General features: G+C 38.7%; 3 protein-coding genes across 3 annotated transcripts; all 3 read left to right on the top strand.

Annotated features, from left to right (window-relative positions):
- The first annotated feature begins 8010 nt into the window (after positions 1 to 8010).
- Positions 8011 to 12391, top strand: LOC132933344 (uncharacterized). Its single transcript, XM_060999643.1, has 5 exons — positions 8011 to 8072; positions 8140 to 8311; positions 10540 to 10863; positions 10914 to 11527; positions 12133 to 12391. Exons 1-5 carry the CDS (start codon positions 8011 to 8013, stop codon positions 12389 to 12391), a joined length of 1431 nt encoding a protein of 476 aa, XP_060855626.1.
- An 887-nt stretch (positions 12392 to 13278) lies between these two features.
- Positions 13279 to 17449, top strand: LOC132933343 (uncharacterized). Its single transcript, XM_060999642.1, has 3 exons — positions 13279 to 14423; positions 16359 to 17345; positions 17389 to 17449. Exons 1-3 carry the CDS (start codon positions 13279 to 13281, stop codon positions 17447 to 17449), a joined length of 2193 nt encoding a protein of 730 aa, XP_060855625.1.
- A 128-nt stretch (positions 17450 to 17577) lies between these two features.
- LOC132933342 (ATP-dependent DNA helicase PIF1-like) lies at positions 17578 to 18612 on the top strand. Its single transcript, XM_060999641.1, has one exon. It carries the CDS (start codon positions 17578 to 17580, stop codon positions 18610 to 18612), a length of 1035 nt encoding a protein of 344 aa, XP_060855624.1.
- The last annotated feature ends 756 nt before the right edge of the window (positions 18613 to 19368 follow it).

Here is a 19368-nt window from a genome sequence, read left to right as displayed (position 1 = left end):
ACCAGCTATACCTAGTATAATATACCTATTATATAATAATAAGTTGTGTTTGAAAATGTCATGAAATTTAAAAAAATGAAATATTTCAGTATTTTAATAAATTTTGTTTTATTTTTAAATAAGTTTTATATTTACATATAATTGTCATAAATTACCTTCATAACTGTATGGTACCTGTATGTATACCTAACCTTTGGTATTATACATTTAAAATGGTAGGTACTCAACATTTTTAAATATTTTAATGTTTAAATGATACAAGTAGGTATTTAATATTATACATGTATATTGTATACCTAGTACCTACTGAATTCTGACATTAGAATTTAGAACACTCAACATTGTGTTAAAAATATAAATAAATTGTGTTTTTATTTGTGTTAAAAAAAATTTCAATGTTTCACGTTTTTGTGAAATATTTCATACTTACATCATACTAGGGCTGGCGGTATTTAAAATTCTGATACCGGTATCCTGTATTTGTTTACTACCGGTAATTATCGGTATACCGAAAATAACACCAGCCCTACTTCAAACACTAATAATAAGCAAAATATTAAGGTTTTTTAGCCAGTGATTGTTTATTTTTATCGACATAAGGTATAGACAGACAAGGATATGACAAATAAAAAACTATATAGTAAAAAAAAAAATTCGCTCCACTCAGAATCTAAAAAACTTTTAAAATGACATTAGTATAATATATTATTATACATACACATCTCTACTGTTTTTAATATTATATTATATATATTTATTATTTTTTTAATAATAGATACTTAGCAGTTAGCAACCGGAGATTCAATGAAAACTATTTCGTTCAGCTATCGTTTAGGTTTTTCTACCGTATACCAAATCATCATAGAAGTATTTTATGCAATTATTGAAATTGTAATGCCAGAAGTTATGCCTGTTCCCACTGAACAGAAGTGGAAAGAAATCGTATCAGAGTTTTGGACTTGCTGGAACTTCCCCAATTGTTTAGGTGCTATCGATGGCAAACATGTTACAATCCAAGCTCCTCCTAATAGTGGATCACAATATTTTTGTTATAAAAAAACATTTTCTATAGTTTTATTATCATTAGTTGATGCTCATTATAATTTTATAGGTGTAGATGTGGGAAGTTTTGGTACAAATAGTGCATCATGGCATCATGGATAATTCAAAATTAGGGAAAGCTCTTGATCAAAATAAACTGAATGTACCACCAAAAGAAGCGTTGCTAGGAACTACAAATGATGTACCGTACGTTATTGTAGGCGATGAAGCCTTCTCATTAAAAACGTATTTACTGAGACCATATCCCGGAAAACAGCTAGATTGTAATGAAAAAAGAGTATCTATGCCGGGCAAGACGAGTTGTAGAAAATGCATTTGGTCTATTATCACAAAAGTTTAAAATATATAATAGACGAATGCAAGCTAAACCAGAAAATGCTGATGTAATTATATTAACAACATGTGTACTTCACAATTTTATAAAAAAATATGGCTAGAAGTTAACTTATGTACGTGACAATAAACAAACGAGTGAGGACCATTCAACTCCTATAAATTTGATGAACATTTCAGTACAAGGTGGAAATGCAACACGAGAAGCTTTTGGTATCAGAGAAACATACAAGCATTTTTTAAATTCCCCATGTGGTTCTATTCCATGGCAAAATAATGTTTAATACTTAACTTATAAAATACTTATAATATTTTATACATATTTCTTTACCTAATGTTTAATGTTTATATCAAAATTCTTTGTTATGTATACAAATTGGTACTTATATTATGTTAAAATAATTATTTACTAAAATAATTAAATTACTATTTAATTATTCAATTACTAATTTAATTACTAAAATAATTACATTATAATATTATATACATTAATACATTATTACAATATTATAAATCTCAAAATAAAATAAAATGCTAAAAATAAAATGAAGTTATATTATATAAGTTAAACTGTATATATTATATATTATAATATATATAATATTACTTACACTCAAATATTATATTATCTTACCTGTTTAATTCATCTGCAATGTCTTTCCATACCTTTTCTGTCCATGTACTGTCACTATAATTTGGACTACTTAGGTCATATAACCCGACATGAAGTTTGACGAGCTCAATTAATTTTTCGCTGTCCATTATGACTCTGATGAGTGGAATGAAAATGATGAAAATATATCAGTTGAATATCGTAAACAGTGTTCAGTGTCCGCACGCCGTTGCTCACGGCCGCCGATGCCGTCAGCGCCTCGGTCGTGCTCGGCATCATCATAACACCGGCAGAACAACCTGTCTCCAAAAATTTAATAATTTAATCATTGTGAAACGCCGACACTGACCTGCCCCACTACAAATCAACAACAACGCCGGGCCATAGCCGATCTCCGTCACCATCAATTACCACCACCATACAAATCATTTATACTTCTCTCAACGGCTCGACTGGTCAACGTTTTTTTTTCACGGCTCTTCGCTCGTCACTTGGACGTCTCCGCGACTAATTGTCACCAACCACGTTTTCACCGTCGACAAGAAGTCAACCACCATACATTTTCGGTGTGTAGCCGTTTTTTGTTTTGTTTGACACCCACATCACGCAGTCATGATGGGCTAAGTACACTCACGAGGGCCCGGGCGACGGGCGAGGCTGCCCAACCAACTTCAGTCAACATCGGAACACCAGTACACCACACGTCGTAATATGTCTAATTTTTCCCCATGCCCCCCCCCCCCCCTTTCATGCATGTAGGCCACAGATTATATAAAACTAACTTTATATAATCTGTGTGTTATCCAGTGAGGCGTCACACAGTGGTTCAAAATTAAAAAAAAGGTGGCCAAAACTCCAAATTGTCAAACATTTTCCAAAACAATTTTTACTGTAAGTATATAAAAAAATACATTTTATTAATTGTCGTCGCTACTATCACTCTCTAAAATTATGAGTTCTTTTACATGAGGATGTAATTTTCGTTTTTTTTTTAACTTCTCTTAAATTACTTAAAAGAGGATCTGAAGATAATAATAAACGATTAAAAATATCCGTGTTTATATCAATTTTTGGTGTTTTACGAGAATGATATTCACGGAAATTTTTTATGTCTTTATTTTTTGCCATTTGCACTTCTTCACTGAGTTGTCCTATTGGGATCATAAATGATTTTGCTATTGAGGACCCATGTCATAAAATTTTGTGAACGGAAGGTGGCATATAATACCAATTATATAATCGTACATACATTTCTGCAGTTTCCCAACAATAATTTCCAAATTATAACCACCCCACCGTGCAAAAAACAATTACCATTATATAAAAGGAATATTCCTACGGAACTTCCATTTAAGTTCCAAAAACATTCCAATAACGCAATATGCCGTGTTGTTTTTAACAATGAATAAACCATCATAGAGCTATAAAATAGGTTATATTACTTGAATAGTTTTTCGGGACCAATACAGTAACGTTATTGTAAAACTATTCCTGGGATGTTTAATCGCAATTCAAATTAATAGTTTTAAATTTTATGTTCCAGTAATATTTATCTATAAGTTTTTAGGAACATTCAAATACCCACATAGCAAAATTATGTTTTCTAGATATTTTAAAAATATCTTTTGGAAAGTGATTGATATTTTACAAACATCGTTCAATCATCAACCAATATTTTCTATGTGTTTTAAAAACGTTTTTTGGCCGGAAAAAATGTCATCGAAATATTTTACTTTGGTTTTCAAAATATTTTTTAAATTATATTTAAAATATTTCTAAGCGGTTGTTTTCAAAATATATTTATAAGATATTTTTAAAGTGTAATACAATCATGTTGATAATATTTTTAATTTATTTTATAAATATTAGTCTTGGTTGTTATAAGGGGGCCCACATACTCAATTTTTCACACATTTGGTTAGAATTCATACTATATACCCGCTATTTCCATCTGTCTTGAAAAGACATCTTGTTTAATTCATGTTTGAATAGATTCCTGTTTACGCAAGCCGTCGTTAAACTCGTACCGCTATCGGTGTTGGCGACTTTACCTGTTGACCGCCGACTAAGCTTGCGTATTCCCCTTCCCGTCCGACGTGTTATCTGACTGGCTATTTTGCATGTTGTGCTGCCGCGCCGATATGTCTACTCCAGTTGCCCTGTCTCGTTCGACATCGGACGTCGCTGCTTTGACGTCCGTGGAGACCTTTTTGGGTATCGTACGATATAGAAGTCGAAACAATAGACGTCTATTGTTTCGACTTCTATATTGTACCGGTCGAGATCCGAGTTACGTGTCGTATACTCGTATGTTATATTATAATCGTCAATCGCCGTCATTAATAATTGCTGTGTCGCGCGCGTAGTACGTACGTAATATTACATTGTTGTAGCGTATCGCGTACATGTTACGTAAGTTCAACAGGCTAAGCCGCCGCCGATCTATTTGAGTGTCAGGTATAATAGTGCGTTGTACGGGAAGCCGCCGCCGTCCGTTCCACCGTCGACTGAAGGCCGTGGTCGCCGCCGCCGCCGAGCTATTTCCATATTAATTGAGTTATCATAATATCGGTCTGCGCCGCCGATCAGCTGATCGCCTATAATTGTCACGTCCAGCCACCTCCGACGACCATCGCCGCCGTCCAACAATAACAACATCATCGCTGTCGCCGTTGCACTGAGATAAGGTCTCCCCGTATGTTGTATTATCATTTTATATTATTACTAGCTCTCCGAGCGTCGCTGGGGGAGACCCCCAGACCCCCCGTGGTTTGTGAGGAGTGTTGTCGATGTCGGATGCCGCAGTGGTCTTGTGGTCTGGTCGTCAACCGATGTCGGTTATGAGTGTTATGATAAGAACGGTGGATATTGATAAGAAAAGTGGATAAGTGATAAGGATTTTGGATTGCTGATAAGGATGTTGGATTAATGAAAAGAATGGTGGATTTGTGAGAAGGATAGTGGATTAGTTAACCGGAGAGCTGTAAGTTTTTTACTGCCTTCAAAAACGCAAAATCAAGTAATAGAATTCAAATATTTCGGATAATCATATAGCCACCTCGATTTATTTGGGGTCTAGCGGGTCAGTCACCTACCTCGACGTTGGACTTATATGTATCGGCAACAGGTATGCAACGTTCAAAACGTGAAAAAAATTGTAAGACATTTCGGGGGTCCATGAAAATCATATAGCCGCCGTCTTTTTATGGGTGTCTAGCAGGTCAGTCACCTCGAATGACGTTCGCCGTAGTAATAAGGGTAGGCAATCCGACTGCGTTGAATCGCGGACAACGTTCATAACTGTCACCGAAAACGGAAAATCTTATAGTATAAAACAGAAACCCGAGGGCGCGGCCTGTGGCGAATTTCCGAACTGACTTAGTGAATTTTGGTGGGAAAACGGGTTCCCGGCGTTATCACTCCTTCTTATCACTTTTCGCGATTTTTTTCAACATTTTTGCAGATTTTCGAGTTTTACCCCCCCGGGACTTCCCGGGCGGCCCCGTTCGGACCTTATTCGCGTTCCCCGCTAAATTTACATACCGCGCGCGGCCGTACTTTTTTCCCGGCGGGCCCGCCGCGGTGGCGATTACGTGCAAACCGTCCGCCGCCGTCGCGCGCGTTTTTTTTCCTTTGTTTTCAAGAATTCGAGTTTTAGCCCTTTTCGAGGCGTCAGCCTTTCCCGTTTGCCCCTTATTCGCGTTCCCCGCTAAATCTGTAGGCCGCGCGCGGCCGTACTTTCACCGGTACGATTCCCGGGGCCGCGGGACGGCGCCGAGAGTCGAGTGCCGATATCGCCGCCGTCGAGTAGGTATTACTATATACAGGCATAAATACGTGCGTCAGAGGGTCCGATATTTTTCGCGAATATCGCGTTTTCGACGTCCGAGGGTGGCGGAGCCGGTCGTCCGCTGCCCGAAGCCGCGGGATCGCCGGCTCGAAAGCCCTCTGCGGACGTCGAATCCGCGTTCGTAATTCGACGGGACGGCGAAACGGCTTAAGAGTCATAGATTCGACACCGGTTATCAACTCGGTAGGTAGGTAGGTAGGTAAGGCGTCGGTGCGGATGACCCGGGGGTCGTGGTTACGATGCCGGACGCCGGGATTGAAAATAATTTGCGGCGGCCGTGTTAATTCGGAATTCTTTTTTTCGCGTTTTTTTTTTTCGGTATTTAACTTTCGCCATCGCTTCCGCCTTATCGTGATATTCGTATTTAACCAACATTTTACGTTTTTTTTTCAAAATTCGAGTTTTACGCCTATCGAAGACGTCGGACCTCCCCGTTGATGACTTATTCGCGTTCCCCGTCAGATTTTGAGTACTTTTTTGCCCTCCGCGGCCGAGACGACGCGCTTTACGTCCGCCGCCGTTGCGCGCGTTTTTTGCCTTTTTTTCAAATATTCGAGTTTTAGCCCTTTTCGAGGGGTCTGCCCTCCCCGTTTGCCCCTTATTCGCGTTCCCCGCTAAATTTATAGGCCGCGCGCCACCGTACTTTCTCCTGTACGAGTCCCGGGGCACCAGTTTCCAACTCAGTAGGTAGGTAGGTAGGTGAGGCGTTAGTGCGGATGACCCGGTGTCGTGGTTTCGATGCCGGCCACCGGGATTGAAGTTAATTTGTGGCGCTCGTGTAATAACGGACCTCTTTTTTCGCCTTTTATAATTCTGACTGACTCCCCGTTTGACCGATTGACGTCGCGGTGAGCGCATGAAAATAAATGAATTAGGCTTGAATATATGCGACGAAGAGCATTTTTTTCACGCGATTTTTCAAATATATGTATATAGATATACATATCATGCTTAATGTTTATGTAGGTCGTATAGGTTCTTATTATCCTACACGTGTATCTGATAAAAGACACCAATATACTAAACACGTATATCGTATGGTAACTTATAATAATATTATATCATGTACCTACATAATAAATATATAAACATAACGGTCACGATGTTTTCGTTGGGTCGGTACCGAATGTCTTGACACATAATAATTATTATAATAACTATTACTTCAAGTGTAGGTATACCAATTTGCGTTCAATTGTACACTAATGACGTAGGTAAATATAAGTACGTTAGGTTATGTGGTTGTTTTTTCTTATTATTATTGTGTGCGTACATACCCACAATACAATAATAGGTATAAGTGTTTATGCGTGCGTGAGAAATATTAAAAGTGGACCATCAATATTATACAGTGCACAATACTACGCGCGATAATACAGTACGACCGTTATTATACGCAACATTATACGCTTGGCGTGGGGTGGAGTGGAGCCGTGGGGGGACAACTTTGGCGACGCGAAACGCGCCCGTGTCAACCTGCCTCATCTCGTGACCGGCGCTCTTGCAACGTACATCAAATCTCACCGAAAAGCCTAATACGTTGTATTATTTAATATTCAGTGCTTTTCTTTGAGTTTTGTTGTTCTGCATTGGGCGCTTTTCACAAACCGGTGAGTAAACTTTTATATCTACTACTACTATATTATACTATTTAGATAGATAAACTACAGGTGTATTCGTGGCGGCGGCGCGTATCGCCAACGAACATATTTTCACCGCCTACAGACATCGTTCTCCGCTGCTCACGGCGCATTTCGAGTTTTTTTCGTACACTTTGAATACCTACAACGTTAATTAAACCGCATTCGTATTAGCTGAATACGTATTAGACGTGTAAGTCCGTTGGCCGTTTCGGCGCGTTGCCATTGCGGACACGTGTTTTACGGTTAATTCATAATATTGTGCTACTGCGAGCTGGGTATGTAATTTTTCGTATTTTTCTATTTTTTATGTACATCATGTAAGCCGGTGTGTACCTATTAATTCTAAAAATAACACACGATACTTATACATCACCGCTGATAACAAACTGTATCAGTCGTTTTTTTTTTTACCACGAGGTTTTCATAATATTCAGTATTTACTTTTCACTTATTATTATTCCTATTATTATAATATGTTCGTTCGTGATGATGTTTTTAGGCTATTCAAAATGGTCAAACGCTGTGCTTTATGCGGAGTTGTGGACAACATCGATGACGTTTCCGTACACAGGTATTTCACACAACACGTTGATACATATCGATATATATATTATAATAAATAATGTGTCGCCTCTTAGATTTCCAACTGCCGTACATCGTCGTATTGAGTGGGTGGCATTTGTGGTGGACCATGGTTTTCCCGTGAACCAAACATCTCAGCTGTGTTCGAGGCATTTCGTCCCCGGTGTCGACTACGCTGTGGGAAACGCGCGGCGCCGCCGTCTGTGGCCCATGGCAGTGCCTTCTTTGGTGAGTGTGTTCAATAAATATCATTTCATTGCAGTACACCATGACTGTATGCCCGTCTGACTGGACTTCTAATACTGTTGTATACTCTCGTGAGTTTGATGTACCTACTGTGTATTTCAAACCTAACTTAATTTCATAACTTAACTCAATGGCATTCAAGCTTTTTGTTGTAACATAATACATATGACCTCACAAAAGTATACTTCTAGACCTTATAAATACGGTTTAATACACAATATCAAGTGAATGACATATTATAACAAAATTCATGATATTACACTCATTTGGATCACATATCTTCATTATTTCAAGTTTGATCAATTTTCACAACATTTACAATTTCTGCAGTGCTAATTTCATTTCATTTGTTTACGTTTATTCCATAGTATGTAATTTTTAAAGTTAAGCCAATGACAATGAGTAGTACCCAACCTGCGGTTAAAATTCCTTACATGCTTAATTATTCACTGTGCTCTTAGATGCATATCATTGTTTCTGTACTCTACTATACTACCATACTATACTGGCTCGGTACAACATTCTTGAAAACTAAATGTCTATTTTATCATAAAACTTTCATTCAACTTATTATATTATGATTAAATTGTAGAATAACTTGAACGACATTCAATTGTGTTACTGCTGTTTCAGATTTCAAACACTTTGCTTATCAAACACTGGGTAAAGCTTATTTTACCTAGATTAACTCATAACTATACTAATATATCAACTTTTACTATAGAACACTTAAGGTTTTCTCACATAAATTTACATTTTCTTAATGTTACTACTACACAAAGTAGGTATTACTAGAGACTCCTAACTAACCTCTCCTTTTTATGTGAACTGTGTACTGGATAAGTGTTTTATAATTTCACATATTGCCGTACTGTTAGCAATGTTAAGATTATTTTAATACTTTCTTTCCTTTATTTATACAACTAACTTTGTTTGTACTACGGTGTAACATATTTACTACTGATGTGTGTTATATCAATACTTAGTGGTGATAAATATAGGTGTGCTTGATTTTATCACATTGAAGACTCTTTAAAAAATAACACCACATATATGATTTCATATTCAACCTTACATTCAACTTATCATATAATGATTTCATATAAATGCACTTATTGCATACGAGTACCTACACTTACTGTTATAGAGTGCAATACATTTTTTAAATGTAAGTCGTTATTGTTGTTGTTACAGTAATACCTAACCAACACAAGATTGAACACACAATCATTAAAATGTTTTCTTTTTATTGTTGTAAGTTAAAGTTCTGTATTAAATAACACATTTTTTTTTCTACTATTACTACTACTACTACTACTTACTACTGAACTAGGCCATTTGTAAGTTGTGTACTAGATAAGTATTTTATTAGTATTTTATTTTAATACTTAATACAACATTGTACTGATGTTAGGATGGACAGAGCTTAGATTTAGGCGTAGTCACACACATTATTTTGTACAACTCTTTGAAAAATGATCTGGACTACAACATGTATACTTTTATACTTTTATACAGTGCAATACAGTTTTACAACGTTTCAAAGTTATTGTTGTTAGAAAGATTATTAGTATGTGTGAAACAACTTAAATATTATTCTGTGGATTTCTTTGTTCTACGATTGGTACTTGTAAATACAACAGATATCTTAACCTAGAGCATTGTACTGATGTTATTTAGGTAGACCTTTTTCTCTTGAAAATCTCTTAACAACATTTATCTTATACTATCTATATTGTTGTATTGATGTTTTACACACCTTCAATGGCATTTAGTAGTATTATACAAGTTCTACGGTTACAGTTAGTTATTATATTATTATAGGCATTTGAAAAGTTTTCTTACACAGTTAATATACATTCTACTACCAATAAACAAAATACTTTTCTCGCACACTTCTTAATATTACCCCCAACACATCACTATTTACTACTGACCCAGGTTTACTCTCCTTCATTTGTAAGTTGGGCACTAGATAGGTATTTTATAATTTCACATGTGATACTCTTAGACTTAGACTCACTCTAACTACAACATGTATGCTTTTATTTGTGTGACATAAACCTTATTTCATATAAATATTCACTTATTGCATATTATAGGTACCTACGCTTACTGTCATAGATAGCAATAATTATTGTTGTTATTATTATAATTATATAGAATTATCAATACAATTGTACCTACTCTAAACTCAACCTAACTTTTAGGTGCTTGGGGATGTCGAGATGGAAGAAAGGGAGGACGTGGAGGTCGTCGGCGTCCCAGTGGAGGGTGTGGAGTACGTGGAAGTCGTTGGCGTCCCAGTGGATATAGGGGATGATGTGGAAGGAGTGGAGGTGGTGGAGGACGTGGAATTTGTTGAGGTCCAGATGGACGGAGGTGATGACGTGGAAGTGGTAGAAGTCCAGATGGATGGAGGGGATGACGTGGAAGTGGTAGAAGTCCAGATGGACGAAGTGCAAGCGGAACTGGAGTTTGTGGACATGCTCGACGAGTTGCAGCCAGACGTCGACGAAGAGGTCAGTAAATATGTCTTACTTATAAAAAAAACAATAAATAAAACTTATCATTTAAATTGCAGTTCCGACCACTTGCCGTGGGTGAACAACCCCGAGGGCGTGCGCCAATAATTGACAGGCCGGCAGGCGTGACACACCCGCTTCCAGAGCAGCACAACGCGGGCGCGTTAAACAGAATCTGCACACAGTGTAACGCCCGCCACTTCGAAGGCGAGGTTGTGGGCCAGGGTGCCAATATGCACTTCTCCACTTGCTGTAACAACGGTCAAGTGACCGCTGCAGGACAACACGCGTTGTTGCCCGCCCCTTTTTTACTAATGAGTTTGTTGATTGGAGATTCACAGGATGGTCGTAGATTCCGAGACGACATCCGCCGGTACAACAACGCCCTGGCATTCGCTGCGTTTAGCTGTGGCACAGACGACAGGCGTTTGCGAGGGCGTGGACCGCGAACGATGTGTATCCAAGGCCAAACTTATCAGAGGATAAATAATGACGTGGCCGTTGACCGAGTAGATGCCAACTACTGTCAGTTGTATTTCCTCGAGTCCGCAGAGGCCAACGCCCGCCGCGTTGGGATGGCTCTGCAGAGAAATCATCGTGAACTGTCCGTAGTTGTGATGGGACTATTGGACGGTTTTCTGCGGGACGTAAATCCGTACGCAATGGCTTTTAAGTAAGATATAAATTTATTGTATTTATTAACATTAGGAATATGAATTGCCCCTTAGAGTAAATTTCTTTTACAGATACCTTTCTCAAAGTAGACAGAAAAAACAAAAAAAATTACACACTGTAACCAATAAACTAACTATGTTAACTGTCAAACTAGATATTACGTTGATATTAGACACTCACAGCTACCAATATACTGCAGTTATTACTTAATGTTCATTCAAAATAGTATACAAAGCAAAAAATTTTCTTACCTTTATTACTTAAATTATATTAAATATTATATGTATTTTATGTGTTTATTATAATTTTACTCTGCTACCAACAGAGTTATATGTACTTATGAATGATACAGGTAACATTAAATATAACTTAGGGCTGGGACATTTTTATATTTTATACGAAGTATAGGTTTTATTGTTATTGCCTAACCTATGTGGTCTCCTAAGCTTACTACACTTCACACACATTTATAATATATATATTTATTATTATGTATTATGTTAATTATACAATTATAGAGTTAAATGCACTGAATGATTTATTTATGATTTCTACGTGGAGTCTGTCTAAGTATAAAAATATACATGTCTATATTTGTTCCAGGAACATGCGTGAGGTGTGGCTGGCAGAAAGAGACCTAGCCGACGCCGATCCCGCAGGTATGCGACCTAGGCCAGTGACGATGCATTTTGTCCGAGATGCGGCCCGAGACGACGGGCGAAACAACCTGCCTACCGCAAACGAAGTTGCGGCCGTGTTCGTAGGCGAAGGGGGTCGTCCGCCAAGAGACATTAATCTGGTCATCTACGATACGAATCCAATCAACCCGCAACACAGGATGCAAACCATACCAGCGGGTTAGTTAATAATTATTTCCTATAAACACAGCTGACTCAAATTGTTCACTTATATTCACTATATTTATTGCACATTAATATCAACACCATCAAATAGAATCATAGTTTTTGTTGTACAGTAAAGCTGACACTGCGATTTTAAATTTACATTAAGTATACACTACATTTTGGACATTCTTTTGAATGAATCTATTAAATTCTATTACTTAAACAATATGAGGTACAATTATTTTAATAAGCTTTACTGATAATTTGACAAATTTTTTTTTGCGAAATAAACAGATGAAAGACTATGAAGGATAATTATATTATTGTTCGCATCTCCGACAATAAGTGTCGTTCAAAGATTTATCAGTGATTAGAATGTTAGATAGACAGGCCAGGAATTCTATTCAGGACATAATTTAATCATAATAGATCATGTATTGCTATTCGAGCTAGGGGACCTATGTATACATAAAATATTTGATAAAGTTAAATTAATAATATTAAATTCCTTACAACCATATTCATTATAAATTATATTCATCTTGTAGTGATAGTATGACAATAAGTCGTCTTATGATTTGTATGTAGTGCACTATATAATTTATCAATAATCAAACATAATATAGTCACATTACTTCGGTGCTTAATTTCATGATTTGTTTGGACTTCATAACAGATATCACTTACAAATATACACTATAAATCCTTGGAATACAAAGAGATCAGAGTTTATATTTTTTTTATACATTACCTTTCTTTTGCGGTTATGTACTTGCTATACTCACAACACAATCACAACTCCATCCTCTAACCCCCAGCTACTACAAATCGTTGATTTAGCAATTCACTTTAAATAATATATACCATTCGTTACATTTCACAAGGGTCGTGTCACTCGGATCCGATGTTGTATCCGCTGTTTTTCCCGTACGGCGAGGCCGGTTGGCATAACGGGATGTTGCAAGCGGGCAACCGACGAAACAATGTCCGCAATCGCAACAGTATCAGAGAGTTTGCGTGCTACCGTTTGGCTGTTAGATATCAGGGAAATAACGACCAAAGACATGAACTGTTTAGTTTATTACATCAGGGTCGGTTCTTGTTGCAGATGTATGTGTGCGACCAGTATGTTCGAATGGAGTCGAACAATCTGAACTACATACGTTTGCACCAGAGGGATCTCCTCGCCGAAGCGTATCAAGGGCTCATGGACCATGTGAACCAACAGCTCCACGTCGATCCCATGGCGGTCGGGCGTAGGGTCATATTGCCGTCGACGTTCACGGGTAGCGACCGATTCAACAAGATGAATTATCAAGACGCCATCACCATAGTGCGTACCAAAGGGAAACCCGACCTGTTCATAACGTTTACGTGCAATCCCAGGTGGCCAGAGATCACTGAAAACCTGGCTGCCCACAGCACGGCAAGCGACAGGCCAGACCTGGTGGCCAGAGTGTTCAACAGTAAGCTACAGGAGCTAATAGGTGACATAACTGTACATCGTGTGTTTGGTAATGTCAGCGCTTACGTGTACACTATCGAGTTTCAGAAACGTGGTCTGCCCCATGCGCATATACTGATAATCCTGGCGGAGGACTGTAAGTTCCGCACGGCCGAGGACGTGGACGACGTGGTTTGCGCCTTCTTGCCGGACCCCGCAATCGACAGGCGCTTACACGACTGCGTCAAGTCTCACATGATCCACGGGCCGTGTGGAACAGTCAATCCACAGTGTCCGTGCATGGTGGACAACAAATGCTCCAAAGATTTCCCGAAAGCGTACGCAGAGGAGACTGTGTACGTTGCGGACGGCGGATATCCAAAGTACCGCCGACCGGATGACGGCCGGGTGGTACTTGTGAGAGGTCGTGAGGTTGGTAACGAGTGTGTAGTGCCGTACAACCCTTACCTTCTGGCCAAGTATGACGCGCACATCAACGTCGAGATATGCACGTCCATAAAGAGTGTCATGTATATCTACAAGTATATATACAAGGGACACGACCGTGTGACGTTGGAAGTTCAGGACCAGGATGAGATTGCCAAGTGAGTCTTAACTTAATTTTATAAATTACATATTTCTAAATTTAGGTATAATCATTATAATAGTATATTGTATGTTTATTTAGTGTGTTTACTACTTTATATGTTCAGGAATTTTAAATATTAAATTGGACAATTTTTAAAATTCACATAAAAATCTTAAATTTAGAAATTCTGTTACTTAATTACATTTGTTGTTATTCCATTGTATTACTCTTGTTTTGTTTTTAATTTTAAATATGTACACGTTTTAGTTTGAAATAATAAAATTACTTTGGTTTGACATTGGCTAAAAACTAAAATTTTAATGATTAAAGAACTTTACTTTTTTATGAAAACATTTCTACATTTTAATAAGAATATTCAGTTGAGCAAAACTTTAGGAACTTCTACATTTATAAACTATTATTATTATACAGTAATAAACATCAATTGAATAAATAGTTAACTAATAAATCATTTATTAATTTTTAATAATTCCCATCAATAGTGTAATTTTTATAATTTTATATTACATTTAATCCTTTTTTTCATGTGTCTTCATTCAAGCTGTGTATAATAAACATTCTATTGCATACAGTATTAAACATAAATTAAATAAATAGTTAATTAATAAATGATTTAATAGTGTCTTAAGGTTTCTATAATATTATATATTAATTTTATAATTTTATATTACATTTAATCCTTTTTTTCATGTATCTTCATTCAAGCTGTGTATAATAAACATTCTATTGCATACAGTATTAAACATAAATTAAATAAATAGTTAATTAATAAATGATTTAATAGTGTCTTAAGATTTTTATAATATTATATATTAATTAATATGTAGGTTGTACCTTATATTATGTATTATGTACTTCTACAGAGAGTTCTATAGGTGGTCTACATTATTATTGATAGATTTTTATTATAGGTATTACATTGAAAATTATTATCATTCCATCATTATTAGCATATAACAATATTTTATGCATGTGTCATTTTTAGCAGTGTGTCCAGTGTGTATGAATTATTTTACTCACTATTTTTTAGGTTTTTAGGGTACTTGTAATCGTTTACCGATAACTTTTAGTTTTTTTACTATTGTATACTAGCTATATTATATACTTAACATTTAATGTGTGTTCTTTAGGTATTATTATTATTACATTAAATTTGTTATTTTATGCTTTTTCATTCAAGTTGTTTATACACATTACATTGCATACAGAACTGAACATCAATGACATTAAGTACACCAATTAACTAACGTACCTAATAGATATAAATTTTGGTTTATAACCTGATCTAAGTTTAACCGTGATCACATAATATACTGTCTCAAATTGTAAACTTCAACACCTCGGCAATGTGAAACACGCTTTTATGGATTGTTATTTTCGTTGGCATAAATTAACAGTCCTACAGCTTTGCCATTCTTAAATAATATTATACAGTTATAATGTATTCCACCTGATACAAATTTTAAAATATAATATAATATAATAATAATAATAATAATAATTTAAATTTTGAATATTTTATGTGTACACTGTTATCACCTTGATCACCTAATATACTACTAATATACTAATACCAACTATGTAAATTATAGATTAAATTGTATACTTATATAACTATAACTTTTATGTCACTAGACTAGACGTCCACTATGATTATATTTAGCTACTCGAGTTGACATTTCACGACATTTATTTATCAAAACATCATAATATATCAGTCACATTTATTGTATGGCAAACGTTTAAACACCGTTCAACGGTTGTAGGGATTCTTCGTCAAATGCACATTGTAATGCAATGCTATGTGTCTACAGAACAAAAAATAAATTACATTTACTTGAATTATATAATAATAATAATACCAATCACAACACCAGACGGTATCATCTATAGAGCCATTGTTAGTTATCTTTTCAATATTAATTTTCAGTTACGTAAACTCAAGATATGTCAGCCCACCAGAAGGCATCTGGCGGTTGTTTTCGTACAAATTGCACGGCAAGAGTCACACGGTCGTCAGACTTCCTGTCCACCTGGAGGGTCGTCAGAACGTGTACTTTGCGCCGGGCCAAGCAGAAGAACGGCTACAGAACCAAGCTGTGCGTAGTACGAAACTCACGCAGTTCTTTGCGCTCAACACAACAGACGTGAATGCTCGACAATACTTGTACCAAGAAATACCGACGCATTACACCTGGCAGATGCCACGTAATCAAGAAAACGTACTCGTAAGAAATGTCACCCAATGGTTGCCGCGGCGGATTCGGATGGCAAACGTTACGTTGGCTCGGATGTACATAGTAAACCCACTGGACCGGGACCGTTTCCACCTGAGATTGCTACTTCTGAACCGAAGAGGCCCGAAGTCCTTTCAAGACATAAGGACGGTGGACGGGGTCGTTCACGAAACATTCACGGCGGCTGCCGTTGCACTCGGATTATTGGAAGACGACCGAGCGTGGCGGGATTGCTTGACGGAATCGGCGACGTTGGACACACCGCGGCAGCTGCGGTATCTGTTCGTCACTATACTGGTGTTCTGCGAGCCCTCAAACCCGCTGGCGTTGTACGAGGCGAACGAAGCAAACATGATGGAGGACTTCAACCGCCGTCTCCAAGACGTCGACCGCGCGAGGGCCGCGTGTCTGGCGGCCATCGAGGATCTACTTCGTGTACACCGGAAATCGCCGGGCGACTACGGTCTGCCCCTCGCCGACCCCCGTCTACTGGAACCGCTGCAGGACGACGCGCTGTTCCGGGCAATAGACGCGGCGGCACGGTGGGCCCCACAAGTAGACGCCTTGAACGCCGAACAGCGAACGGTGTACGACCGCGTGATGGCGGCCGTCGACGACCAACGCGAGGTGGCGAAAACTTTCTTCGTCGACGGACCCGGGGGTACCGGAAAAACGACGCTGTACGGATGCCTGATATGGGCGCTTCGGCACCGACCTCCGCAGCGGGAGGTGTTGTGCGTGGCGTTCACCGGTATCGCCGCGTCGCTCATGGACGGCGGCATGACCGTACACTCGACGTTCGGACTGCCTTTCGGCACGCTGACCGAAGACTCGACGTCCAGCGTCACCATGCAGTCCGAGCGAGCGCAGAAGATACGCAACGCGGCGCTCATCGTCTGGGACGAAGCCCCAATGTCGCCGGGACTGCAACTGACGGTGGTGGACCGCCTGCTCAGGGACGTCATGGCATCGGAATTACCGTTCGGCGGTAAAACCATGCTGTTCGCCGGCGACTTCAGGCAGATATTGCCCGTGGTCCGGAGAGGGACGAGAGCCGAGATCGTCATGTCGTCGATCAAGGAAAACGGTCTTTGGCGCGTCATGGAGCGCTTCAATCTGGTCCAGAACATGCGCGCGGACCACGACGCGGACTTTGCGACTTGGTTGCTTGAGCTCGGCAACGGCCGACTGCCCGCGGTCGACGGCGTTCCGAACACCGTGCAAATCCCGCGGCAAATGGTATGCGACGTTGATGATTTGATCGATTTCGTGTACCCGCAGCAAATGTCGTTGGCCAACGTCGACGAATTCGCTCGGAGAATCGTTGTGTGTCCCACCAACGAAGACTGTAGAGGTGTCAACAGGGACGTGCTGGAGCGCGTCGACGGTGCTCAGATGACCTACACCGCCGTCGACACCATGATGGCGGACGATCCCGACGAAGTGGCCAATTTTCCCACGGAATTCCTCAACAGCTTGGAACCGGACGGCCTGCCGCCGTACCGGCTGACGTTGAAGGTGGGGTGCATCGTGATGTTGCTCAGAAATCTCGACCCGAGGAGACGACTGTGCAACGGTACGAGGTTGGTGGTCACCGAACTGCGGCGTCACAATTTCAAGGCTAGGATTTTGGGCGGTGAAGCACAGGACGACGACTTCGTCGTGCCCAAGATACCGCTCACGTCCAGCGGTGAGGACGACCTGCCCATCTTACTGCGGCGCCTTCAATTCCCGGTGAGATTGTCGTTCGCCATGACTATCAACAAGTCGCAGGGTCAGACGTTCGACAGGGTAGGTTTGCTACTGACGTCGCCTGTGTTCACGCACGGGCAGCTGTACGTAGCGTTTTCGAGGGTGAGAAACGCACAGTCCGTGAGAGTTGGCATGTACGCCGATGATAGCGGGCGATCCGTCACCAAGAACATTGTGTACAGGGAAATTCTGTAATGCAATATGTGTTGACAATGGTAAGTGTAAGTCTAGGTGACGCTCAATGATAAAGTCTAGGTGACACTCGATGTTCAAGTCTAGGTGACGCTCGATGATCAAGTCTAGGTGACGCTCGATGTTCAAATCTGAGTGATGCTAGATTATCAAGTCTAGGTGACGCTAGATTATCAAGTCTAGGTGACGCTCGATGATCAAGTCTAGGTGACGCTCAATGATCAAGTCTAGGTGACGCTCGATGATCAAGTCTAGGTGACGCTCGATGTTCAAATCTGAGTGATGCTAGATTATCAAGTCTAGGTGACGCTCAATGATCAAGTCTAGCGTCACACCAGATGTTCAAGTCTAGGTGATGTGGAGAGAAAGTTTGACAACCTCCACGTGGTCTCTCTGGATGCGAATACTCAAAGGTGTATTCGTAACTAATGTCAAACGGTTTGTTAGGATTTTATAATATTGTACAGTCACACATACATTTGTCAATAATTCATTTACGCTATATCAATAATTATTTATTTATACCTACTTCAAAATACATGGTCAATGTAATGAAATGTAAAAAAACATTTAAATAATATTATGTAACTTTCTAACGTTAGTTTAAATTATTTGACCTTTTAATATGTTTTGTTAGTATTAATATCATACAATGGATTTGATATTGATGTCTGTATGAGTGACTTTTTAAATTTGTTTTTACTTTTACTTATATAATTTTTACTTTTACTTATACTTATACTTATTAAATTTTAAACA

Source organism: Metopolophium dirhodum, chromosome 1 (genome assembly GCF_019925205.1).
Source record: "Metopolophium dirhodum isolate CAU chromosome 1, ASM1992520v1, whole genome shotgun sequence".
In the NCBI taxonomy this organism is placed as follows: domain Eukaryota; kingdom Metazoa; phylum Arthropoda; class Insecta; order Hemiptera; family Aphididae; genus Metopolophium; species Metopolophium dirhodum.
This window is presented reverse-complemented; position numbering and strand designations above follow the sequence as displayed.